At 37.2% G+C, this 27,770-nt stretch overlaps 1 protein-coding gene across 1 annotated transcript in view; it reads right to left on the reverse strand.

Annotated features, from left to right (window-relative positions):
- Positions 1 to 27,770, reverse strand: part of LOC138707780 (probable RNA-binding protein 46) — a 128,008-nt gene that overhangs the window by 34,323 nt on the left and 65,915 nt on the right. Inside the window, exons 2-3 of the mRNA XM_069837683.1 lie at positions 25,583 to 25,760; positions 2,184 to 2,364 (exon numbers count right to left, since the gene is read on the reverse strand). Coding sequence (XP_069693784.1) covers positions 2,184 to 2,364; positions 25,583 to 25,760 — 359 coding nt within the window. The remainder of the gene's footprint in view (positions 1 to 2,183; positions 2,365 to 25,582; positions 25,761 to 27,770) is intronic.

A 27,770-nucleotide genomic window follows, 5' to 3' on the forward strand; every position in this document is an offset into this window, starting at 1 on the left:
CTGTAGAGAAATTTTTCATGGAATAATTCTGTGTAAATATATATTAATTATGCAGATAATTCGATAAATAAATAGCCACTGGTAACAGATAAATGAAGAAATCCGCCATTGCCACATACTGTGATTTGTATCCATCCCCACTCCTCAAACGTAGGCTGAAGTAATGCAGCACACACCTGCACTATACTCAGCGCATTTCGAACTGGCGGATCAAGGTCACGTACAAACGTAAAAATCACGTACGAGTCATTGAATTGAACTGTGAACTGAAGTACTGATAGGGGCGCAAATAGCCATAGCAGCTGACGCGCCCTTTTTAAACCCCACCAACTAACTACCTAAAGCACTGGTAATCCCGGCTGTCCCAGCTGACTTTAGTTGAGAATGGTCCAGGATTGAGTTAAGCACAGGTGGCAAATGCAGTTCGTTGCTTGACCTTGATTCGACAGTTCGAAATGCGCTGAATATAGACGAAAAGTGTCTCGTGAATATATGAAAAAAACATTAGGCCAATGTTTGTTTGCACACAATGATAGGCCGCTTAACTGCCGAATTATCAAAACACATTATTTCTTAGTTTTCGTTGCGTACTCTTGCTGAAAATTTATTAAATATCTTTTACGCATTTCTTCTTTGTGTGTGTGTGTGTGTGTGTGTGTGTGTGTGTAACGAGCCTAAGCATTGCACATGTGGGACACACAGATTTCCATTTCTCACATCAGCAGCCATGCTTTTCCATATGATAAAACATGAAAGAAAAAACCCATTTTCGTTCTTATTTTGAATGTTTCATTGTCGAAAATAAAGTAATGGAATTTCGTGATCAATGAATGTACGATTCAGTAATATTCGTAAAAAGGTTGCATTTGACCCAAAAAAAATTGTCAAATTCACAAAAAAACAAGTAAACAAGAAAAAACCTAATTCGCGAGAAACAGCTATTGTAAAGCGAGACTCGTCCATACCTAAATTTTGAGATGCGCAACAGGTGTAACGATATTAATTTAAAAAGCTCATTCGAATTTCTTCCTACATCTGCTTTTGATAACATTATATAGATACATTAATCGTATTGACATAAAACAAATAGAAGTCTTAAAAATTCTTTAATTTAATTCTGGCGCGACATAAAATTTTTTAGTCGCCATGGCTGCCTGGCGCCCGGAATTTGTCTCTGAATTTCAAAATAAGTAAAAGGCATCAAGATACTTCAGACCTAATTAAAGTTTGGAATTAACAAATTAAAAAATTATAAATTTCAGCACAAAGCCAGAGCTTCACGAATCTCTACAAATTGCAATCAATGACTAAAATTTTAAGTGTTTCAAATGAAAAATGTTTCCTTCTTTCTGATAAAATATATTTTCTTCTTTCCTAATGACGTGCTCGCTACCAAGTTATTATATTGTAGCACTTATTTCCAACCGCCTAGCTTTGTTTTGTTTTCGTATGTTCACTGAACAGCAGACATCATTGGCATTGGCTTTACGGCCCTTGTAGTTTAGCCTTAGCCTCCCTCAGAACTTCCGACCAATCACTCCTGTCTAATGCTCGTGTTCTTCATCTTCTTATTCCAACTTTTGTTAGGTCAGCCTGAACATCATCCAGCCATCTCAATTTAGGTCGTCCGACTTTCCTTCTTCCTATTGGCAATCCATCTAGTAGAGCTTTGGATGTGCGATTGTTCTCCCAGCCATTCTAACCTTCTGAGTTTTATATCTTTATATAATTCATATAACTCGGCATTTGTTCTGATCCGCCAAAACCCTTGCTCATAAGTAGGCCCAAAGATTTTTCGTAGTACTTTCCTTTCCCAGGCATTTAAGATCTTTATTGCCCTTTCAGGTAGAGTCCAGATTTCACTTCCATATAGGCCTACTACTAGAACAGCAGACAGGAACTGCCTTAAGTAGCATTGGATGCCGTCAAGCTATAGACCTACTTCATACCTAGACCATAATATATGTAGGTCTAGCTTCATACAAACTTAGAACGTTGCGGGTTGCTTGGAGGCTTTGGGTAACTAAACGCAGGACTCTACTGATTATAAATTCCGAGACCGTTCTACGTCATAGGTGATTTCCTTTCTAAATAAAGATCAAAATTCGGGTGAAAGTGTAGTCTGGACTTCACAGGACACGCTATAGTGCGGATATTTCAGTTTCTCGAGATTAAGTTCTTACCTATGATTGAAAGCGTTCAAGACAGGAGTCTGGTAGGCGTAGGCCATTCCCATCCCATGTGGAACTCCTCCTGGCCTCTGAGGACGGAGCAATGCTTGGCTGTGTTTATATTGTCTGAGAGCTTTCTTGCTGATTGGTCTTGCCCACGACACTTCAATGACTGAACCATCCAGTTCCTTTTCTGAAATGGAATAATAATATGAGAATAGTAAAATGTATCTTCAGGAAATGAGAGTTCTTTTCTCACATGTTACGGGGGGGGGGGAAGATGATACATTCTTAACTACGACATTTTCATGAATAAGTTTTTGGAGTAGCGATACCCCTAAATCACATAAATATTTCAGATTAAATTACATACGAGCTAGTTTACAGTATTAAATATTTAATTTGTGTTTATGTAGACAACTCAATTAACAAATGACCTATACGAACACAAACTGAGTTGCAAAATGGAAGAATGGTAATGTGTCATAAATAAATTTCGACAAGATCAGTTACGTTTCTGTGTAAGGCAGAGGTTTCAAACTGGGTATCGCGACACCTTGGGGTGTCGCCTTAAGGTTTATGGAGTGTCGCGAACTGTCTGGTATATTTCATTATTTTGAGCTGTTAGCTCATGACAACTGAAATGAAGTAAGAAAATCGCTGGTCACCCCTTGTTTATCTAGCTGCCTTGTAGATACGTGTCCTTGACAGGCGCATAGAAGTGCGTATAGTTGTAGTATACAAGTATAATTCTAGTCTGCAAGGTAAGGATGAGAATATCTTAACTGCAACAGACAAAATATCTGCCTTACGAGACAAGTTAGCAATTTGGTCTCGGAAAGTGAAAGGGGGCAGCTATGAAATGTTCCGAAATAGCCTACACCTCACTGTGATTCGAAAAACAAAAATTCAATTTACAACTGACATTAGCGACAGATAAACTCGAAAGTTATTTCCCAGATTTGAACAAAAATGCTTATGACTGGGTAATAAATCAATTTTTGTCATTTGAAGTTACTGTACTTTCCTTAGCAGAAGAACAAGAATTGGTAGAGTTAAAAAATGATAGGAATTTGAAGTTAAACACAGAGATGATTTTGACAGATTCTGGATTTCACTTGAAGATTTTCCGCACCTTGCTAAACGGGCTATTGAGGTTTTGTTGCAGTTTTCAACCACGTATTATTGCGAAACAGGATTTTCTGTGATGACCAACATCACAACTGTGAAACGTGGCAGTTTAAAAATGCTGGATGAAGACATGCGAGTGAATTTATTCCATATTTGTTCAAATATAAAATACATGTGTAAGATTCGCCAAGCACATATGAGCCGCAAAAAACCAAGGGTGAAAATTAGTGTGTTTTCCTCATCATAGAACTCTATGTAAATCTTTCTTTCGTCTCATATAATATGTTAACAATACTGGAAATATGTGTTTTATCTTATTCATTTTATGAAGGGTGTATAAGTACCCTATTAATGTGTGGGATACTTTCATTTGACGGATAAAGTGACCCACTAAATTTTTTGAGTTTGCTAGTGTGTCGCCATATAAAAAAGTTTGGAAAGCACTGGTGTAAGGTGTTTTTTGTGGGTCCAGCTAAATTTTAGAAGATAAAGTGAGTTCGCCAGGAAACAGGTTTTCGCTCAGGTAAATGTCGTCGCCTTTCACTGCTATAGCCTGCTGTTCCAGAGTTGCGATCGGGCGTGGGTTCGATTCTTGGTTGGGTTGATTATCTGGTTTGGTTTTATCCGAGGTTTCCCCGAACGTAATGCGAATGTCAGGTAATCTGTGGCATATCCTTGTCCTCATTTCGCCAAATACCGTATGCCGCCATTAATTCTTGGACTATAGCCAACCTGTAAGGTTTCAGTCTTAATAGTTAGTAGTTGTATGGGCTGAGGTTTTAGAACCCATATTTCCTGTGAAACATGATGTTGAGTTTTTTTTTTTTGCAGAAAGTTCAACCATGTACCAAATTAATTGAGTTTTCGTTGAATTTGAACCCTTCGTTTTGGCTTAGGAATCCTAGCATTTAACAATCTTATTTTTCTTAATCAAAGAGCATGTTGTCTTTCTCTAGAACGCCAGGGAATCTCTCTATTGACTACAGACTGCTGGACATGAGTCGGTTTTCACAGAGGTGTCATAAATAAAAATTATTTATTTGCACTAGCGTAAAATATTCGGCTGGTATTTTACTATGGTAAAGAATACAGTATAATTTAATGCACTTACACACAAAATACATTTAAAAGAACTCAAAAAGTAAGGAAACGTTTCGAGCTTTAAGATGCTTGCATACTGCACGACACATCTCGATCTTTACAAGACTTATCACACTGCATGCTGAAGGCTACTACGGAACTAAATAGCGCGATATACAGGGTGTTTCAAAAATACAAAAATTTCAGGTATGTATTTCCCACATGTAGACAATCAAAATAGTTCATTACAACATGTGTCCGGAAATGCTTTATTTCCGAGTTATGGCCTTCACAACATTGAAAGTCACCGGAACGTTTTTCTTTCCGCAGGTCGTTGCCGTCAAAGGAAACATTAAGAGGGCACTCTGACAGTTCATTCCGAGGCGAAGGTTACATTCAGTGTTTAGCAGGCGTTAGACTGTGCGACGTGTATTCAAATCAAGAGCTGGCAAAGATACACTTCATGGACGGTAAGGCGGACGGCAATGCTGCGCTGGCTCGTCGTTTGTACCAGGAGAGGTACCCACAGCGACAATGTCCAGATCGGAAGACATTTGTACGTCTCTATTACCGTCTGTGCGAGTATGGAAAATTTAACTCCCCTGGTTTGGGAAGGGGATGACCAAGATCTACAACTCCAGAAGTACAGGAGGAGATTCTGGAGGCTATAAACATGACTCCTCCTATCAGCACACGAAGGGTAGCGTTGCAAGTCAATGTTCCTCATACGACTGTCTGGAGACTGTTGAAAGAGTATCAATTGTATCCTTATCATTTGCAACGTGTACAGGCCCTGTCACCAGCAGATTACCCTGCACGAGTTAGGCTCTGTCAGTGGTTCTTGCAGCAGTGTGGTGTAAATCCGAACTTTCCTGCCTTAATATTATTTACAGATGAAGCACAGTTCTCACGAGATGGCATAACAAATTTCCACAATCAGCATGTATGGGCGTATGAAAACCCACGTGCAACTGTTCCATCTCATCACCAGGTGCGGTTCTCCCTCAACATGTGGGCCGGTATCATTGGTGATCGATTAGTTGGACCAACCCCATGTACTTGTAAACAGACTTACGGGGCAGGCGTACACAAACTTCCTGGAAAACACCATACCTCATGTTTTAGAAGACATTCCACTTATCAATCGTCAACACATTCACTTCTTGCATGATGGCGCTCCTGCACACTTCAGTCGTACGGCTCACCGGTACTTGGATCGAAGGTTTCCTGATCGATGGATAGGTAGAGGTGGCCCAATTGCTTGGCCTCCACACTCACCTGATCTGAACCCTCTCGATTTCTACTTGTGGGGCCATTTAAAATCATTGGTTTATTCGTCTCCGCAATACTCCTGGAGTTTGGGATCGTGTTCGCAGGTCAATGAGACATCGATGTGAGGTCTGTATTCAAGCAGGAGGTGGACATTTTGAACATCTTCTGTAATGACAACGACCTGCGGAAAGAAAAACGTTCCGGTGAATTTCAATGTTGTGAAGGCCATAACTCGGAAATGAAGCATTTCCGGACACATGTTGTAATGAACTATTTTGATTGTCTAAATGTGGGAAATACATACCTGACATTATGCCCCGTATTTTTGAAACACCTTGTATACGTGCGTTACGTGGCCTTGAAGTTGCGTGGCATTAGCCGACTGCGATGCTGCCCGTTCTCTCGGCCCAGAGCCGAAGCGAAAGCTCTCTTGAATGGAACTAGCTACCCATTCATCGAAATGACTATAGACTACTATAAAGTGTTCGGAGTTTAGAAAATACAATTAAGTATATAGGCGTCTTCTTAGCGAACATCCCCTTTATAATATAATTAAAATAACTTATATAAAATAACAGAAGTAAATCTAATTACTATACCTAAGTATTGCTTAAAATATAAACGCTTTATATTGCGTATAGACATATTATTAGTTTATTTGTATTTCCAATAATAACTTCTCTTATTTTATATACGTTATACGTAAATACAGTAACTAATTACGGAGGTTGCTAATAGAACCGGTCATATTCGAATTAGTATTTTTTTTCAGGAAGCATAAAAAAAACTTTACTGAGCCTTCACTTTACCCCAAAGTGAACGACAATTTTATGTGACGTGTATGTTACGCCTGTTGTTCCAATGGTGTCAATAATCATGATTTTAATAATTTTCTATGCATTTTAAAGGCAAAAATATTTTGTAAATGGTTTTGTTTGTAAATATGAGAGAAATGTTCACTTTTGTTCGAAAAAAGGCTATTTGACATTTATAACAGTAAAACATAGTCCACAGTAACGGTTAGCTTGTCTAGCCGCGAAACCAGGTGGCCCGGGTTCGATTCCCGATCGGGGCAAGTTACCTGGTTGAGGTTTTTTCCGGGGTTTTCCCTCAACCAAATATGAGCAAATGCTTGGTAACTTTCGGTGTTGGATCCCTGACTCATTTCACCGGCATTATCACCTTCATCTTATTCAGACGCTAAATAACCTAAGCTGTTGATAAAGAGTCGTAAAATAACCTACTAAGAAAAAGGTAAAACATACACGTCATGCTGTTGTTATTCGGTTGAGACGCTTTTGCCATCCAGTCTGCTCTCAAAAAAACGTGAAAGTTAGAATTTATAAAACAGTTATATTACCGGTTGTTCTGTTTGGTTGTGAAACTTGGACTCTCATTTGAAGAAAGGAACAGAGGTTAAGGGTGTTCGAGAATAAGGTGCTTAGGAAAATATTTGGGTCTAAGAGGGATGAAATTACATTAGAATGAAGACAGTTAAACAGAATAAAAACAGTAACATATTCAGAAAGATGCCTCTCCAAACATATCGAAACCGTAAGAAACTCATTCTTTGTTTTCGGTGGAAATGACAGGTTTTGTTCGCAACCTCCACAACTTCAATTATTATAGTTATATAAAAAGGGGAGATGTCTTCTAGGAAGACGCCTACATACCCAATATTTTCTAAACTCCGAACGCTCTACAGCAGCGGTTATCAGCGCAGCGCACCCTCGGGCTAGCGTCTCTTACCCGCGGAAAAGAGACTGCACTATGGTGCATCTGTGGCTGCTTGCGGGTATGTTCTCTCCCTCTTCCTGCTGCACTACGGGGCATATTACGATGCACTACTTACCCGTCACCCATTTAAGCGAGTGCTGAAAACCACTGCCCTACAGCATGATCATACAGAAGGGGCAGTGGCTGCTGTTTTAACCAATTTGTATACAATTTTTACTCTTTTTAGCTCGAGGATAGCGTTTAATCAGCCAGTGTGGGTTTGGGAATGTGTCTAGCTTGAGGGTTAGCACAATAGATATTGAAAGATCGCTGTGCTAGGTTGTAGTGCCCCCCTCCCGACCAGGGACGTCGCTAGGGGGGTGCGAAAGGGTGCGCAAGCACCCCATAAAAATCGGAGCACCCCTTTCCGCACCCCAAAGGGCAATTTATTAACAAAATACTAGGCACAAATTATTTTGAAGAACAAAAACAAACAATTTCTTGGATGTGAAAAAACTACGTTCCATAGTTATCGTAACGGATGTGATGAGCAATAATAATAATAATAATAATAATAATAATAATAATAATAATAATAATAATAAACAGATGTATAGTATGCGCGCAAGTGCATGAAAGAACATTTTGGATTTTTTATGTACCACATTTTTACAGCTCGCACCCCATTTTTAAATCTCGCACCCCATCCGCACCTCCCTTCTTCTGATCCTGGCGACGTCACTGCTCCCGACTTTCAATTGTTAGGTTGACTTTGTTTTGTATTAAATAAACTTGATGTGACTACAACACTTTGCCAATGGCTGACCTTGGTTCAGCAACGAAATCGTATAGACCTACTGCTTACTATGCCCTAGGCAAAAGAATGGATCTGCGGTCTGAGGCGAGAGGGAAGCTGCTGTGTCGTTAATGCCGTCCAAGTACAAATAGTTGAATTTTACGCAACCTACGGTTTCAGGAGTACGCTGCAGTGAGTGATCCAATATGAATAAATGTTGACTGTTATTTACTTCAAGAGTCTCTTGATAAGTTTCGATTTACAGTTCATTGTTTCCTGTCATCAGTATGTATATAGGCCTACTATTCTTCTAATCTGTGACAGGCGATTAAGATGGTTAGTTTCAAGTACTTTTTGCCAGTGTGAAATTTTCCCAAGTGTTCTTATTCTTAACACATGGTTTATTCGGATTGTTGATTAAACACACATACATTCTTTCCAGACACAAACTGTAGCAAAAAAATATACTGAAAATAAAACTATCAGTTCTCTCCTGACTGAATAAAATCGATGAATGGGAAGCAAGGAAAGAACTATCGTGTCCATATTTATGTATGGAAGTGATACAACTTGGATAGGTTTCAAATACAGCAGAGCATACAGAAAAATTTACAATAAACAGTTATCGTGTGCCCCAACATTTTCTGAATACTCCTGAAGTTCGAAATATCATAATCTTCCTCTACCGCCGATAAATGATCGTAACCCGTGTGATAGAGCAGAATTTAATTTGTAATTCTATATAATCGCGAAAGTGCCCGGGATGACAAGTGTTGCTAATTAACCACGTCCTCAAGCAATAGTCAGTAATTGATTTCTCCGGAATAAAGATGTAACCAACTAAACTGTAATTCATGTTTCAGGAAAAAAGAAAATAATTTCAGGGGCATATTAAATTAGGTCTATATTATTTATTATCATAGTCATTTGATTAAACAAGGATACAAGTTTATTCAGTCATTGAACCCAATAATTTATTGTTATAAATAAATGCTTTAAATTACTTTTTCCACGTACATCACATGTCATGTTCCAAGAATTTGATTTTACTTCCTTCTTTCGGGGATATCTTCAATTACGTAACTGTTAACGTACGTAAACTTCTGTTAACACACAAAATCATTTGCACGAACTGGCTTGCACATGCAATTGGCGAAAATTAACTCAACTGCGAAAATTTTGGTTATTCTCTTAATGTCAAGATGATGAGTTCTTGATACCCGAGAACACCAATTATTTCCAGATATTTGGTCGGTATGTAGTAATGACCTTAATTTCAGAAGTTACACCATTATCAGTTCTCTCGGTAATGGATTATTGCTCCTGCATTGGTTTACACAAAGTCGGTTCGTTTTCAGATCGTGACAGAAAATAAATATCGTTTGTACAAATATCCGGATGCATTTTGAAAACTGGTTTTCGCGTGTAAACTGCACATTATAGTCGTACACAACTAATGGTGAAATGCGGGGAATTACAGTTAGTTTTCGGGAATATAATGTACAAAAAACTTCGTTTGTTAAGGCGGGGTTCCACCAGATGAACAGACTTGCGACTGAGTTATGTTTCCGAAAACAGAAACAAATTCTTGTTTAAAAAATAATAGAGACCATGTTTCCCCCAAACCGACTGAGTATAAGTATCAATTCTGTTTCATCCATTACGACAAGAATAGGACAGTCAAAACATGCTCTCATTGTCGAGAATAAATTCTTTCTTACCAGGGAGTACTGTAAGAGTATAAGCCAAAACAGCTAGTTTTCAGGACAGAGATGTAAAGTTTCGAAATAGTGACAAAATCACCTTGTGAGGATTTGAGGTGAAACTGATTTATTTGCAATATATAATATTTTTAAAATTATACTTAGTGCTAATTGACTTGTGCTGTGAGGACCCATGAAAATGGAATTTTTAAATTATAGGCCTGGGACGAAAGAATTGTTCACCGTGAGTTGTGGATTTTTCATAATTCAGTCTGTATAGAACAAAGAACGAAGGGAGCCGAGATACTGGATAAGGTTGCTTCTGAAGTAACTACGTATATGTTTATGGAACCGAGAAAATTATAGTCGACTTGAGGACGAGGAAAGACGACATAAGGATGTATGGAGAAATGCGATCTTATTTTCTTATTCTTGTACAGATGTCTACAACGAATATTTGGAGGCCTTGATAAATATGCTGGGTCCCAAAATTTGTAAACAAAATACAAATTATAGAGACGCTATTTTGGTCATAGATAGACGAAGGTTTCGTTCACGACTGCCGCCGCGTGGCAGCGTTGCCAATATTCAAATACAACATTATGGAATTGTAATCTAAAACTTTTATTGAACTTTTCCCTCTACTAAAATAAATTCCATTTATTTCATTTGCACTTTCTCTTAAATCAAGTTCAACCAGCTTGAACTGAGAAAAATCGCCAGTTAAATTTGATCTAAGATTAAGACGAAATGATTTTGGATTAGCGGTTATACAACCACAAATCTAAGTTCACCTTAACTTTACGTTAATTTCTTTGTCTGAGCTCAGATTAATTATTTATGTAACTAATATCAGTATATCTAATGTAGGAACAGCTAGCCCCACAACTTGTTTTTCAGTTTGGGAAGAGTGATATTCCTCGAAAGTTATATCATTTTTGTTAACGTCGTACAAAACTTTGTGCAATATTCTTTGAGAAGATTAACTCCGTATGTAGATGAAATTACTGGGGATAATCAGTGTGGTTTTAGGCGTAATAGATCGACTATTGATCAGATTTTTTGTATTCGACGGATAGTGCAGAAAAAATGTGAGTATAAGGATACAGTACATCAGATATTAATAGATTTCAAAAAGGCATATAACTCGGTTAAGAGAGAAGTTTTATATAACATTCTTATTGAATTTGGTATTCCCAAGAAACTAGTTCGATTAATTAAAATGTGTCTCAATGAAACTTACAGCAGAGTCCGTATAGGCCAGATTCTGTCTGATGCTTTTCCAATTCACTGCGGGCTAAAGCAAGGAGACGCACTATGACCTTCACTTTTTAACTTCGCTGTAGAATATGCCATTAGGAAAGTTCAGGATAACACAGAGGGTCGATTTCTAAAACACGGACGAAATCGTGGTTCCAAACCTCGGCTTTTGAACCGCGATCGAGGTCTGAATCCTTATGCGATTTCTAAAACTAAGTCGAGACGCGGCTTGAGAAGAAACCGAGGTTCGTGTGTTTTATATATATGGCAACGCAGCTAAGAATCGATTTTTATTCTTGTCGATATTAGAAAGAAATGAACAACGGGATTAATATTTTTATTGAACTCCAGTAAGTCACATTCTTTTGTTCTCAGCTGAGGTATTGTTATATTTGCTAATTTACAGAATATATGTGCGTTTAACCCATTAGCGCCCAGAAAAAAAGTTATTAAAATTTTTTATTATTTTTATTAAATTATTGTATTAAGGGTGTAAGAATTAAGGAATTGCCACATTTCTGAAAAATAATAATAGACTATAATCTATTAGATATTAGCTGATACCATATGGTATCACTGGGCGCTTACAGTACTGTCATTACACAAAAATACAAAGTTAGCCTATGCTACAATAATGAGGCCTGAAGCTCTTCATTCAGTTCATGGTGTATGGTATTTAGCGAAACATGTCACACACAAGCCTACATTACATTTCTGACACATTGTCCGGCCAAAGGACTTGCATCCTTCACCAGCCCATCTTCTTCTATTGCAGTGAGCAACAAAATGATGGAGTCCATAAAATCTCAAATCTGATAAATTTTATCGGGAAGGATTTGCTCTTCCAGGGGATTTCTGTGGAACACCATAGCGCGTTAGATACACTTGGACAATTTCTCTTCGGAAGTCAAGCTGCGATGTTCCCTTGTGGATTTTCTTCTAGAGAAACCATGAGTTCATTACGGCCATATCTAACAGCCAAGTGACAATGAGCCAATACCACTTTTTGGATCGAATACCGATACAGTATTGCGCAATCCCTTGGTCCATGATATCTTTTCGTCCCATATTGGAATTATATTTTGCAATACAGTCTGGACGAGGTACCATAATATTCTTCTTGTCTTTCAGTGAGTACCTCTTCACATTTCCAATTGGGGCAAGTCCAGTGCTGTTTGATGCAATTGTAACAATAGAATTATCCATTCATCTCACAACAATAATACCATTGTTGTGTTCAATAATATGCTGAAACGTGCCCCTGATTTCCTTGGAGAAAGCTTTCTTATCAGGTAATGGACATGACTTTGATACTCTGTTCTCTCTTACGGTACCAACTCCACCATATCCTAAATGTTTCAGATAAGTGAATAAATTCACTCCTGTAAACAAGCTGCCCATGTAAATGGTGAAGGGTACACGTTTGGTTGGTAGTTCATCCAGCATGAGCACTAATGGAGACGCATCTTTGCCAAATAAACTGTCATAATCACTGTCACCACGCTCGCTCTTGCCCTGATACAAGTCAAAATCAACCAAATATCCATCACTAGTATTTAGACACCACACTTTATATCCAAACCTTATGGATATGTATAAATTGTTTGCAACCGTGGCATCCACAGTACCTAATCATTGATTCATCGTAAGACAATGATTCAGTAGGTACAAAATTAGCCAGGCATTTTTTCTTTAGTCTGTCCATAAGTGGGCGAATTTTCCACGCTTTATCTTCACTATTCGGTGCTGTGTTATCAGCAAAGTGTAAAAATCTCTGTATCTGGAGAAACCGATTTCTTCTCATTGAATTGCTGACCATAGTATTTTTTACATCTTCATGAGTTTCCCAATACATCCTTTTAGAAGGCAAAGTATTATACCCACTTAGAATCAAAATACCGAAGAAACACCGCAATTCTGACACGGTAATTTGAGGATCCGCTTCAGTTAGAAAATGTGCATAGTGCTGAGTCTCTTTGACAAGTTATTCTAGTGTCTCATTATCAAAGAACTCTTCAAATAAGTCAACACATGACATATTTGAAAAGCGTGTATAGTCAGCAGCAGGAAATGAAAAATTACTACGTTCCATATCACTTTCGATCCAGTCATATGTAGTTGGGTTAGTTTTTCTTTGTTGAATCCAATCAGGTGCTTGTTGCTTACGTTATTGTTGTTGTTGTTGTTGCTGTGTAGGCTGTATGGATGGTGGGAAGACACTAGAAGCAGTCACATTTGGTGAATCAAATCAGACGCTTGTTGTTCAGGTCGTTGTTGTTGTTGTTTTTGTTGTTGTTGCTGCTGCTGTTGTTCTGTATACTGCAAAGATGATAAGAAGACACTAGAAGCGGCTAAACTTTGTTGAATCAAATTACATGTATGTTGTTGAGGTCGTCGTCGTCGTTGTTGTTGTTGCAGCTGCTGCTGTGTAGGTTGTACAGACAGTGAGGCGACACAAGACATTTCAGATGGTTCATAATCTCCTCCAATTCATTCATTGTTTGCTAAGTGTATTTCAGCTGCAGTACGTAACTGACGTCCTATTAGATTATTATATCATTCCTCCCTCATCTTCGTTTCCTGAATCTTCATCACTGTCAACATGGACGTCTGGTGGCACAATAAATATATCCTCAGTTTTATTTGCTACGTCATCATTTGCTTCTATTATATCTAATAATTCAGATAGTGTCAATCCATCACTGGAATAAATAAATAGGAGTAAATAAATAAATATATATATAAATAATTTAATTATATATAAATATACCATATTTTTATGTCTATGATTGTAGATTGTATATAATTTACGGTTATGCTGTCTAATTAGGCACAACATAATATTTAGAAAATGTGATACACATATACATGTCTCGATGTTATAAACGCCCAGTGATACCATATGGTATCGTGGTCTTTAAGACATTGTTGCATAAACGTTATTTATATTATTGACATTTAAAATGTGCATGCCACTTCTTTGACTCATTGTTAATACATATTACATATTCGTTAGAAAGATAATGAAGGTTAAAAGGATGATATTGTACTTACACGTATTGAACGTCCATGATTTTCACTTCTCACAACCACATCCACACTCTTGAGACTGGCCCAGCTCACTAACAACTCACATGTGTGGAATGTCTACTCGAGTGCATCTGTTACTTCAAGCTGAAGAAAATATGACCCTTAGACTCAACCCCTAAAATACCAGGGGCCAGTACTGTCAATGTTACACTTATAGTGCAAGTTGATACCAAATGGTATCTGTGGGCGCTAATGGGTTAAAATACTAGCATTAATTATAGGGAACTGATTTTTAGGTACCAGAATTATATTTCCTAAATAATTAGCACAATTCGAACGTTTATGTTGTAGTTTATCATTTGTTCATAGCTACTGCCAACATTAACTACCTGAAAACCCGGGTCTAACGAATCAATAACCTAAATATTAACTGGATTAAAGTTGCAATTGAAACTAAAATATTATATGGTTCTATTGTTACATATAATAGGCCTACTACGTGGAAAGCCCCAGTAGCATAAAACTTAAAATAAGAATACAAAATCACGCTTGTTTCATACATATCCTTGTAGGTCCATATTATATTCGAGTATTAAATAAAATGTCCAGAACATTAAGTTGCATCGTCTTATAGACATAAAGGTGTAATTAGTATAAAATATTATATCTTACTTCCCGCAAAGCAACAAGAAGGTGTAAAAAAACTTGTCAACCTGGCGCCTCTTGCATTTCGTTGCAGATTATTATTTAACATTCTTGCTAAATTTTGCGTTGATTCCTTCGAAAATCGAAAATATTCGCATGAAATTATTGTCGTTATATAGTTACAAAGGATTATTCCTGTCTCTCATCATTCTAATCCGAGATTTAATATTTGTAATCACAAATTTTCCTTTCATAGTCATCCAGCTGATCTACTTCCTCCACCTTGTATACATGAAGCCGTGGTTTTAAACCTACCCCAGCCGTGGTCTCTACTTCAGACCATGGTTTCGAGCCATGGCTCAGAAAAATGGAAAAAACCTCGTTTTATAAATCCATTGACCAACTTCTGCAGCAGCGAAAGCTAAAATAATATATTATCCTGCACATTGTGCGCACTTCCGTTATTATTATAAATCCAAACGCGGTTTAAAGCCATGGTCGTGGTCTAGACCTCGTTTTAGAAATCGACCCAGAGGGTTTGGAATTGAACGGCTTACATCAGCTTCTTGTCTATGCGGATGACGTGAATATGTTAGGAGAAAATCCAGAAACGATTAGGGAAACACGGAAATTTTACTTGAGCGAGTAAAGCGATAGGTTTGGAAGTAAACCCCGAAAAGTCGAATTATGTGATTGTCTCTCGTGACCAGAATATTGTACGAAATGGAAATATAAAAATTGGAGATTTATCCTTCGAAGAGGTGAAAAAATTCAAATACTTTATATTGGAGCAACAGTAAAAAATATAAATGACAATCGGGAGAAAATTAAACGCAGAATGAATATGGGAAATGCGTGTTATTATTCTGTTGAGAAGCTTCTGTCATCTACTCTGCTGTAGAAAAAATCTGAATGTTAGAATTTATAAAACAGTTATTTTGAAACTGGACTCTCACTTTGAGAGAGGAACAGTGATTAAGATTGTTTGAGAATAAGGTTCTTAGGAAAATATATGGGGCTAAAAGGGATGAAGTTACAGGAGAATGGAGAAAGTTACACAACACAGAACTGCATGCATTGTAGTCTTTATCTGACAGAATTAGGAACATTAAATCCAGTTGGGCAGGGCATGTAGCACGTATGGGCGAATCCAAAGACCTTGGGGAGGCCGAGACGTAGATGGGAGGATAATATTAAAATGGATTTGAGTGAGGTGGGCTATGATGATAGAGAATGGATTAATCTTGCTCAGGATAGGGACCGATGGCGGGCTTATATGAGGGGGGCAATGAACCTGCGGGTTCCTTAAAAGCCTTAAGTGAGTAAGTCAGTTTGGGAAAAGTTTGTAATCGGGTGGACTTGTACTGTATACGGATTGTATGCCAGAAAAATAGTGTAATCCGTCACAATATCCTTAAAAAAACATGGGTAATATGTGGTCTTGAACTGCCATAAAAATGTGCGGAAACAGTGGGCTGTTTTGAAGAAGTTTTGGATACAGTTTCTTAGCAGAAATATTGAATTATAATCTTCAGTGATTATTACATCAACAGTAAAAGTGTATCTGATAATAACACCAATATCATATGCAATAATGTAATTTGTTTGACTGCTGACTATTTCCAAATGTTGTGTCGTCTGTGGATATTGCCACTAAGCCACGTTTGATTAATAGGAACTCATAACTTTCTCATTTATGCAGAAAGAGTAAACAATTGTCTATTCTTTTCACTTTGGTTTTCATTCATCCGAGGTGATCTTTATACTCCAAAGATTCCATTAAAATGAGATGTATTGAAGATTTGTAGACTCCCTGCCACATTTTACACGCCTGTCTTCGTTCAAAATATTGACAATATGAGGTGAAATGTAGACTGCAAACAATCCAAGCCTTTCCAGAGTGCTGAATGTCTTCCACAGTGAGACATAAAAGGAAATATAGGGGCCATGGGAAATAGTGCTAGAATCTGCATTGGATCATCGCATACCTCACCAGTGTTACATAAATCTGTGGTGGCATATGATCTGGAAGTCTCTTAAATCTATGATTAAAAACAGTAACCTGGCCTGGGACATTTGTATTACTTACCTACCTACTTATGGCTTTTACGAAACCCGGAGGTTCATTGCCACCCTCACATAAGCCCATCATCGATCCATATCCTGAGCAAGATTAATCCGGTCCCTACCATCATATTCCACCTCCTTCAAATTCATTTTAATATTATCTTCCTATCTACGTCTCGGACTCCCCAAAGATCATTTTCCCTCCGGCCTCCCAACTAACACTCTAAGGGGAAGTTAGGCAAATATTGGCACCATAAGGCATTTTACTCTATATCTTGCACTTGAGTAATAATAACAGCTTGAAAAACCAAAACATTTTAGAGTATATCTATTTTAAAAGATATAACCCATTCAAATTCTAAAATTATTCTTTTATGTCGCATATGTATATGCTTTTTACCAGAACCTTGCAAGTGCCCATATTATCTGCACTGTAAGGATAATATGGGCACATGTGTTGGTAATGTGGGCAGTATAGGAATTAAATGCATTTTAAATTTTCAATCATATATTTAATACAAAATACATCTGTTTAATGCTTTCTACACTAACCATTCACAGAATAAAGTACAGTGCGAAGGATTATGCGCTTTTTCGTACAATGAAGAATGTGTTGAGATGGAAAGTGATTCATTTTACATTTTTCTGTGATGACTTCATGAAGTAAATTTAGAACATTATTTTGGCTTCTTTTGATTCTGTTCTTAGTCTTTTTAGAGATTTATACCATTCTGAATATCATTTGTCACTACTTAAAGTATTTTTCATAGTCATTCTTCTTGACTGAAAGATTTTTTAAATTTATTGGCTTTGTTGCCACTCTTGATAACTTCAGAAAAACAAACGAAAACAAAGAAAATATTCTAGCATTTGTGTAAGATAACATTCCATTTCTATAAATTAAATTTTGTATATAATTTTTATTATAAAATTATAACAATGAACATAAACAATTGTTATAAGACTGTCCTGGTATTGGGAAGAAAGTTACAAAATCATCGAATGTTATTTCTTTTTAAATTGGAATGAAAACTTAGAATAGCCTAAGTAGGACTTAGTATTTCACAATAATTTAGATAATTAAGAATAGCCTCTATGAGTCAATTTCAATTATATAAATTACATTTACTTCTTAAAATTTCATTCTATAGAAAAATATCAATGAACAATTTTTAAAATAGCATTGAATGCTTGTGCTCATAATACGCTGAATGGCAATGCCCATATTTTCCTTATTGTATTATTTAAACAAATGACCTGTCTGTTCAGCGAGTATTTGCTTCAGAACTCCCACCATTGGATTATTTTTCTGTCGAAATCTACCATTCCTGCCTGTAAATTTTTTCGGTACTACTCACACATTTATGACAGTCATTTCTTAAGTAAATCATGTAAAAATCAACAACAGCACTATTTTTGCTATGCTCCAAAGAGTGCTCACATACGTAATTGCATTTGTAGCGTTCACATGTCCAGCAGCGTCAACACCATTCACACTATGGTTCGCCACCTTAGTTCAGGTTTACCAATATACTCTCTGATGTTTCGTAACTCACGAAGAATTAGGGTAACATGGGCATTACCTTATAAGTGTCCATATTATCTGAGTGCCCATATTTGCCTGATTTCCCTACGCATTTCTGGATTCACCCATACGTGCTACATGCCCTGCCCATCTCAAACGTCTGGATTTAATGTTCCTAATTATGTCAGGTGAAGAATACAATGCGTGCAGTTCTGCGTTGTGTTAACTTTCTCCATTCTCTTGTAACTTCATCCCTCTTAGCCCCAAATATTTTCCTAAGCACCTTATTCTCAAACACACTTAACTTCTGTTTTTCTCTCAAAGTGAGAGTCCAAGTTTTTACAACCATACAGAACAACAACCGGTAATATAACTGTTTTATAAATTCTAACTTTCAGTTTTTTTGAGAGCAAACTGAATGATAAAAGCTTCTCAACCGAACAATAACAAGCATTTCCCATATTTATTCTGCGTTTAATTTCCTCCCGAGTGTCATTTATATTTGTTGCAGTTGCTCCAAGATATTTTAATTTTTTTCACCTCTTCAAAGGATAAATTTCCAATTTTTATATTTCCATTTCGTACAATATTCGGTCACAAGACATAATCATATAGGCTACTACGGTTAACAGATGTCCTAGTTTTCCCGGACATGTCCTAGTTTTTAATGCGTCCGGAGACATCCAGGGGGATTTTCTAAATTTCCGATGTACCGTACCTATTAAATTGCATTTATAAAACGCACTCACATCCGAGAATCGTTATAATCTTAACTAGGATAAAGATTGTGCTTTTTTCTTACGGATGAAGAAGTTGGTGTCACTGAATGACGTGGTAAGAGCCTGCTTGGTGGTGATTCAGAACACCAACTTTCGGAAATATAATCTCGCTGTGTACTTCATTGGCTTATTTTAGAGGTCAAATTAATACTAAAACTATCGAACATACCCTAATGCACATTTCACAGCTTTTCAAACGATTTCTGACACACGCTGGATTTCTTCTCTGTCGATAAAAATTAACCATACGCATATAGCCTGTCTCATTGAATTTATAAAATAATGATTTGTCTTATATTATAAGGCTTTAGATCTAACAATTTCGTCGATTTCCAAGCTGATATCTTGTCTACATCTGCCTGTTAAACCAACTTTCTTATTGATTTCGTGGGAGACTGTTCTAACCTAGCGTCGTCGTCGAGATTTTCTTCAGTTAGAAGACGATTTAAGAGCCTCTCTTTAAATTTAAAATGAGCCTGTCTCTTTCACTAAATTCAAGATTGTTGAATCAGTTGTTTGTTGAAAGCCAGGATATTTCCGTAGAAATATAGCACAACACGTCTTGTATGATTTCTATGTAATGCAATTACTTATAAATAAAGAATCGCTGTTGTAATGTGTACTGCATTGCCACGAACTAAACTAAACTTCAGTGAATAAAATTCTGTTTTATACTGATGCTGTCCTTTTGCCTATGTTATTTGTCCATACTACGCAACACAAAACCTTCTCACGTTCGATACAGTCTATTTCCTCGGCAATTGCATTCGATCTATCGGGTCCGGGTGAATTGCCACAAAACCCGAACAGGTAAAGATAGTTATACGATCGAGATATGTTAACTGCCACAAAACTACCTGCGGTAAATTTTGTGGTTGCTACCTGTGTCGATCAAGTTGCTTATGTTTCGTATCAGTGTCTGTTCTACCCTGCTTAGTGATGACAGTGCATTTGACAGACAGTGAAAAAAGTAAACAACTTTTAGTGATCAACAATTTTAAATTTTGTGTTCATTATATATCTAAAAGTAACAAACATATATGCCTGTGTCCCCAAAGAAGCTGCAGAGTGAAGGTTTACACACCAGCGTTAACTAAAGAAATATGTGACATGTGTAAGTATGACTTTACTCATAATCATACTAGCATAGTCGAAATAAAATTAAATCGACAAGAAATAAGCAATATTTCAAAGGAAAGCAATAGAAAACTAATCTGAAAAACCTTAAAAAATCATTCGTGTTGAATTGGCAACATCATGACTATGGACATGAGTTGGCAACAGCGGATCTTGAACTTATTAGGCGAAATATACATTTTGCTAGATCATCTATACGTCCCTCATTGCCTAAAACAAGACGAGAGGTCCAAGAAGTGCTGGAATCATTAACCATAAAGACAAATAGAAGCGAAGATTTTATTCTTGAAAACGACGTAGAAAGTGATTTAGTGATTTTTTTCGTGTACCACAAATGTATCAGCTCTGAAAAATGCAGAAACTGTTTACATGGATGGGACATTTCAATATTGTACCCGCCACTTTTATCAATTGCATTCCGTGCATGGCCTGTTAAATAATATCTACATACCTTTGTTATTCGCGCTTTTGCCAAATAAGGCACTTGGAACCTATACTAAGCTGTTAGGCATTTTGAAAAATCTTGGAATTTCCCCTCTTAAATGTGTCATTGATTTTGAAATTCTCACAAAGATAACAATGGAAACAGTGTTTCCAGATAGTAAAATTGAAGGTTTTACATTTAATTTGAGGCAAGCGTGGCACAGAAAAATGCAACATCTCGGCCTTTCAAAACAGTTTGCTGATGATGAAGGTGAAGTTGGGAAATGGTTCAATTACGTTTATGACCTACCATTTCTTCGTCCTGACGAAGTGAGTGATTGTTTCGTTGAGGACTTCATGTCAATAAAGCCTAATGACACTGCTGTGGATAAATATAGTGATTATTTATTAGACACTTATAAAAGTACAGATAGCACTTTCCCGCCAGAAATGTGGTCAAGCTGCTTGTCACATTCACTGCACACTACTAATGCCTGCTAATATTTCCATTCGGATTTGAACTCTAACTTTCACCATCATCACAACCATATATTTAAATTTATTTGAATTTATAAAGAAAGTTTCATAAAGGAACAAGGCATTAAAACGCAGGAAGTGATAGTAAGACTTTCTAGCCTTTCTAACTTTTTTAACTTTTAACATTAATTCGTGACAAAGTTTTTTTTCATGGTATCTAACCGGAAAGTTGTATGCCTTTGTGGTAGTTCACATATGCCTTTGTGGCAATTCACATATGGCTTTGTGGCAATTCACATATCTCACACTGACCCAACGGCAATTTTGTGGCAATTCACCGGTCCCGGATCTATCAAGTAGGAGACAGACGGTATTTACCTGAGAGAAACCTGTTTCCTGGTGAACTCCCTGTACGATCCCTACAAGAGTTAGGATTAATCTGCACATGTGCCCGTAACCTAACCTATGTCTCATGAACATGAAGCTTTATCCCCTAATCTACACATGTGCCTGTAACCTAACCAATGTCTGTTGAACATGCGGTTTTATCCCTTATTAGTGGTCGAATAATATAAAATTTACTGAATTGATATAAATTTGATTCTGAAGTTTCTAAGTTGCAACAATTGAAACAGATAGGCTATCGTGTCCATCTGCCATTTCTAGAGTTTATTTCATGTACTAGGGTTATACATAAAAGGATGCAAGTTATAATTATGTAAGATGTATTTGAAAACATGTGAATATAAATGAGGGCTCTAAAGCACAAAGGGTATACACCTAAGTGCACTTTTCAAAATACGAGGCGCATCCAGAAAGTAAGTTTCCCTATTTAAAAAAAAGAACACACACTTTCAGGAAAATATTTATTGGCAACAAGTACAGCAATGTTTCAGCTATTTTTCAACATAGCCACCATCAGAATTGAGACACTTGTCGTGTCGTGGGATCAACTTTTGTATCCCTCTGTCGTAGAACTCTGCCGCCTGTGAATGGAACCAGCGTGTGACAGACGTCTTCAGCTCTTCGTCGTTGCCAAAACGCTCACCGGAGGACAGGAATTTCTTGAGGTGCAAGAAAACATGAAAATCGCTGGGAGCGAGATCAGGACTGTAGGGTGGGTGATCAAATAACTCCCAGCCAAATTCCGTCAAAACAGCTGCTGTGCGCCAAGCCGTATGTGGACGAGCATTGTCATGGAGGAGCACAACACCTGCAGTAAGCATTCCACGCCGCAATTTTCACAATGTGTTTCACAGTAACGGTCAGCGTTCACTGTTTCACCTCATGGAAGGAGTCAATGGCAGAATGCCCTTCCTGTCCCAGAACACCGTGCACATCACTTTCCGTACCGACAGCGTCTGTTTGAATTTCGTCCTGACCGGAGATCCACTATGCCGCCAATGCATTGACTGCTGCTTCGTTTTCGGGTGAAGTGCGAAATCCAAGTCTCATTGCCCGTGACGATCCTGTCGAGGAACTCGTCGCCGTCATCGTGATACCGTTGCAGAAATGTCAGTGCTGCTCCTAAACGTTGCATTTTGTGTTCGGGTGTCAGGTTTTTCGGCACCCACCTGGCACACACTTTTTTGAACAGCAGGTGCTTAGTGACAATCTCATGCAACAAGGATCGCGATATCTGCGGAAAATGGCTGTTCAGCTCCGTAATCGTGAAGCGACGGTTCTCCATGATGCACTGCCGCACCAGCTCAACACGATCATCATTGATGAGGGACGGTCGCCCACTGCGCTCTTCATCATGGACGCTTTGACGACCTTCGGAAAACTGCCTACACCAGCGACGCACCATCTGCTTACTCATGATGTTCGGCCCATAGACCTGACAGAGCTGCCGATGAATTTCAATTGGCGCAATGCTTTGTGCATTAAAGAACTTTATCACCGACCGAACCTCGCAGGCGGCGGGAGAAGGAATAAGAGCTTCCATTTCGGACCACTGCTGCCACGCTACTGGCACCAGGCGGGACCTGTCCGGCTGGCATATGATTGATACGTCATAGATCTGTTACGCATGCGCAATTGACACGGCTAATTACGTTTACTTTCAAGGGGAAAAAATCGGGAAACTTACTTTCTGGATGCGCCTCGTATTTGAGTTAAACATAGGAGAGTGAAGCTAAAATCCCTCTTTATTCAGTGCACAAAGACTAAGTGTTACTGAAATAGGTACTGCATTATAGAAGTGTAAACAAAAACTATTTCACCAGTCAGCTCTTTGATTTGGATCATAAGAGATAGGTTGCAGTTATATTCAGTGTGTTTCATTCTGTCCATTAGGATGTTGCATGATTTCAGTCTTTTTTCTATCTTTGGATTAATAATAATAATAATACTTTATTGCCAGAACAAAGATACATATTGATTTTTTTTTTTAAATATAAGAACACTCTAGCACACCCAGAAAAATTTACATACTCGTGCTCAGGGAGCATTCCACATAAGTTAATGTTAAGACATTTTATTGAATAACAGAGTATGATGCCTCAGTTCGTCGTAGTGCTTACTAAACGGATATACGACATCAGTAGGTCTACGACGCTACTGCATGTTCTTTGTTGTTGTTGAACATTTCGATAGCGTCCTTGATCGCTCCCCAAAGAAAAAATATATTGTCGTAATGTCTGAAGAACAAGCAGGCCAACAAACCGATTTACCACTTCCAATCCACTTACTACGTTATTTTCGGTCCAGATCACGACGAGGTCTTAAGGCGTTAAGTACTTGTCATCCGTCATGCTTGTACCACCTAACCATTCTGTTCCTCAAGGGTACCGGTATAGCCTTCATAGGGTTGGGAAAAATGGTTCTTTTAAGAATCTGGCATATCATCTACCATTTTGAGTACCACTTATGAAACAAGGCCCAATAAGTATTGCAGTGCTACGAAGTGTCATTTTATTTCTGATTTTCAGTAAGTACCTAAGCTATGAGTTCCATATTTCTTGTACGCCTAAAGTGTTTTTTTTAATGATACATTGTCATACATTTTGAACAGGCCTTGAAGGTGTTAAATGATGAATCCAATAAAGAGTAATTGGTACCTTTAAAATGATGTCATTACTCGTATCTCCTTAAGGAACAAGGTTACAAGAAATATATACCCGTAGTAATAATTCCTCATTGTACTTAAACAACGTTTGTTTAAAAGAGTTTTTCATTCGTCGTCTGAGAAGAAAAGTTATTTTGGGTGGGTAAAATAAAAGGGACATTCTGTATGTTTCAAAGACTTCCATTTTTTCCATACTCGTAAGATTGCTTGAATTCAGATTGTATTTTTTGTAATTTACACGTTACATTTTTATACGTTATATTTGAACCCTTATGTAATCTGCAAAATAGTTTGGATCACAAGAGATAAAGGCTGCGTCAGAAAGAACGGATGGATTTCAAACTATCGATACGCAACGAGGAGAGAGATATAGTGAGGGGGACCACGACTGTTGGGTCAGCCATAGAATGCAGTTTCAGTTGAGAATATGGTGTTGGTCTGGTGTACAACGTGCTTTCATCGTAGAGACATTTTTTGAAAAATGAAGAGTCTGTGATCGCCACTCAGGACTCATTTCGACATCGGATATCACGCTAGGATTCCAACTCGGAATACAATTTTGCGGTGGGTGGCTTCATTTCGTATCACAGGTTCAACATTAAAGAAGAAATCACCTGGACGAAATTCTATTGCACTGAGATTGTCCGAGGCTACGGTAAGATCTCGCGCCCTGCGACTTCTTTCTTTGGGACCATTTGAAGGCGTAAGTTTGTAAACATCGATCACATACACTGGACGAACTGAAGACAGCGATTCGTGAAGAAATCGTGGCAATTGCACCAGCTATGACTGTGAAAGTGATGGCGAACATCAGAAAACGCCTCGATGCCCGTATTGAAAGCCAAGGACATCATATGGATAATGTTGTTTTCCATAAATAAACTGCATGTATTGGTGAATATGTTGATAACAATAAATTTTTGATTTGATGAATCTTTACAATTTTCTTGCCATGTGAAATCCATCCGTTCTTTCTGACGCACCCTGTATAAGTGCAATGTCTTATAATTTAACATTTTTTTTTTTTTTTTTTTTTTTTTCAAAATCTGTAGTGAAATATTTCTTAAGACGAAAACTTAATATGTAAGCACAAAAAAAGACATCGTAGACTTTGCGTACAATTTTCCATTGCCACTTAACTTTATACTCATTTTTCTCGACATCAGATTTATGTCACTTATATCCCTTGTGGTCTAGACCCCTGAAATATTATAATTCAATTTAAAGAATATAGCTGAAATAAAAGTCATGTCAAGTTCCACTGTTCGAAAAAAAATAGTGATATTAAAGTAACACTTACTGTCCCAGTATTTCATTGCAGCTTCAGCACTCTCACGATCACGAAAATGAACGAAAGCGAAGTCTCTCATCTTCCTGATTCTCTCCAGACAAGCTCCACCTTTCACAGACTGCATTGCTTTCCAGACAACGTCTTCCTTCGTAGACATTAAAAGGTTCCTTATATACAGAACTTTGACCTACAACATTACGAATGCAAATGTTATCTTAAATGTCCTTTGAAATAATCCTTTCTAATACAGCAACTACAATTGTTTGTATGCATCTGAAGTCTGATTAATATGTTCTTAGTCGGTGATGTATGCAATGGAGGGGGAAAGGAACTAGCCATCCTACCCCATTGCTTCCTGGTCTAGTTGCCTCATGAGTGATGCCTCCTTGGTGTCACTTGCGAGGTCAAAAACTTTCTTAGGACAGCTGACTAAACAACAAAAAGCTCATTCTTATTTTTAATTGCCACCGGTAGTCGGGTGATTATCATGCTTTCTAGCAGATCCAAGAGTAAATCCCAGTTGAGGGTCAAGGACTTTCAAGGACGATATAAGCGAGTGACGTGGTTTTCTTATACAGTAGTCTCGGAGTAAGAAATTTCCATGTCGGCCTCGGTAGCGTACTTAGTATAGCGCTGGCCTTCTATGTTCGAGGTTGCGGGTTCGATCCCGGCCCAGGTCGATGACAGTTAAGTGTGTTTAAATGCGACAGGCTCGTAGACAGGTCAGTAGATTCACTGGCATGTAAAAGAACTCCTGCAGGACAAAATTCCGGCACACTGGATATAACCTCTGCAGTTGCGAGCATCGTTAAATAAACCATAATTTTTTTAAGAAATTTCCGTAGGGTCAAGTAGGGCTAATACGATACAGTAAAAAAAAAATCGGACTAATTTGATACGGACTTTAAAATGTATCAAAGTTTCAGTTTAAAACTGCGATTATAGACGTATATTTTGTGTTTTTTAAGGAGCAATATTGAACAAGATTTAAAAAAAAAAATTATTATCAGCCTCATAAATGTACTAAAGAATTTGCATTATTATTTTTTTTTTTTTGCTCGAAAAACTTTGATGTGATACTGGCTTACTTTTGTTATTGCTATTGAATGAATAAAGATTGAATAATTTTTTAATTTTCCTTTTATTTAGAATTGTGTCAGCTTCATTTTTCTCTGAAGGAAAGCTGTGAATGTTGATCAGTCTAGGAGTAATTAGTGTATGAATGAGAAGGGCTATTATGACAAACTTTTTAGGGCTATTATGATACCCTAGAATGGCTATTATATTATGTTTACTATGAAAGAAACTGACCAAGTTGATCAATTTTCAGATTTAAAGTAATTTATTACCTCTTGAGGGGTATTTCGTAATTTCTTAGCTCTTGAGGGATGTTTTAATTGACGTTTTGGAACTTACAATACAGTATAAGTTAAAAAATTACACATGTAGACTTATTTTTATTTATTTACCGAACAATTTTAGTAGTCATTCTTCTTACTGCTAAAATGTAATACAATTTTGGAAAAATACATTAACCATTATTTAAAAACGTATTTAATTTATTTTAGCAATACAAACTGTATCATAGTTTTCTCAATCTATTTCCTTACACATAAAAAATTAATTGGATATATACCAAATTATTTTCTAGCGTTGGCAGTAAGTTGTTAAAGTTTCAGTAAATTGTATAAATTTTAATGAGAAAAAGAGGTCATTACAAAAGTTGCTAAATCTTAGTCAATTTTAATGTGATTTCAACCAAACTTTTGCAGGTGATACATTAAACATCTCTGTGTATCACAATAGACTTACTTCATTGCTCTGTATAATATGGCCAGATTTATAGCATTCTATAGGTGTATCGCAATAGACCACACGGAAGGCTATTATGATACACTGGTTTTGTTTTAATTTTATCCATTATTACAAATGAAAAATGAATTTAACTCCAAATCCTTCATATATGTATCAAGTAGCATATGACTTTTTTTTTCAAATTTCTTATATGCTTTGATAGAAAAATTAGATCAAAATATTGATTTTTTTTTCACTGATTAAAGTTCTCGTTAACACCTTGTTAAAAACATAAAATTTACTCTGTCACACGTTAAAAGTGTTAAAATTGTTTAAAAAGGTATTTACCTTCGACAGACGGCCCGTTTCGACGCTATTTGTCGTCGTCTTCAGTGTCTCTTGA

This window comes from Periplaneta americana, chromosome 10 (assembly GCF_040183065.1).
Source record: "Periplaneta americana isolate PAMFEO1 chromosome 10, P.americana_PAMFEO1_priV1, whole genome shotgun sequence".
NCBI classification, from domain to species: Eukaryota; Metazoa; Arthropoda; class Insecta; order Blattodea; family Blattidae; genus Periplaneta; species Periplaneta americana.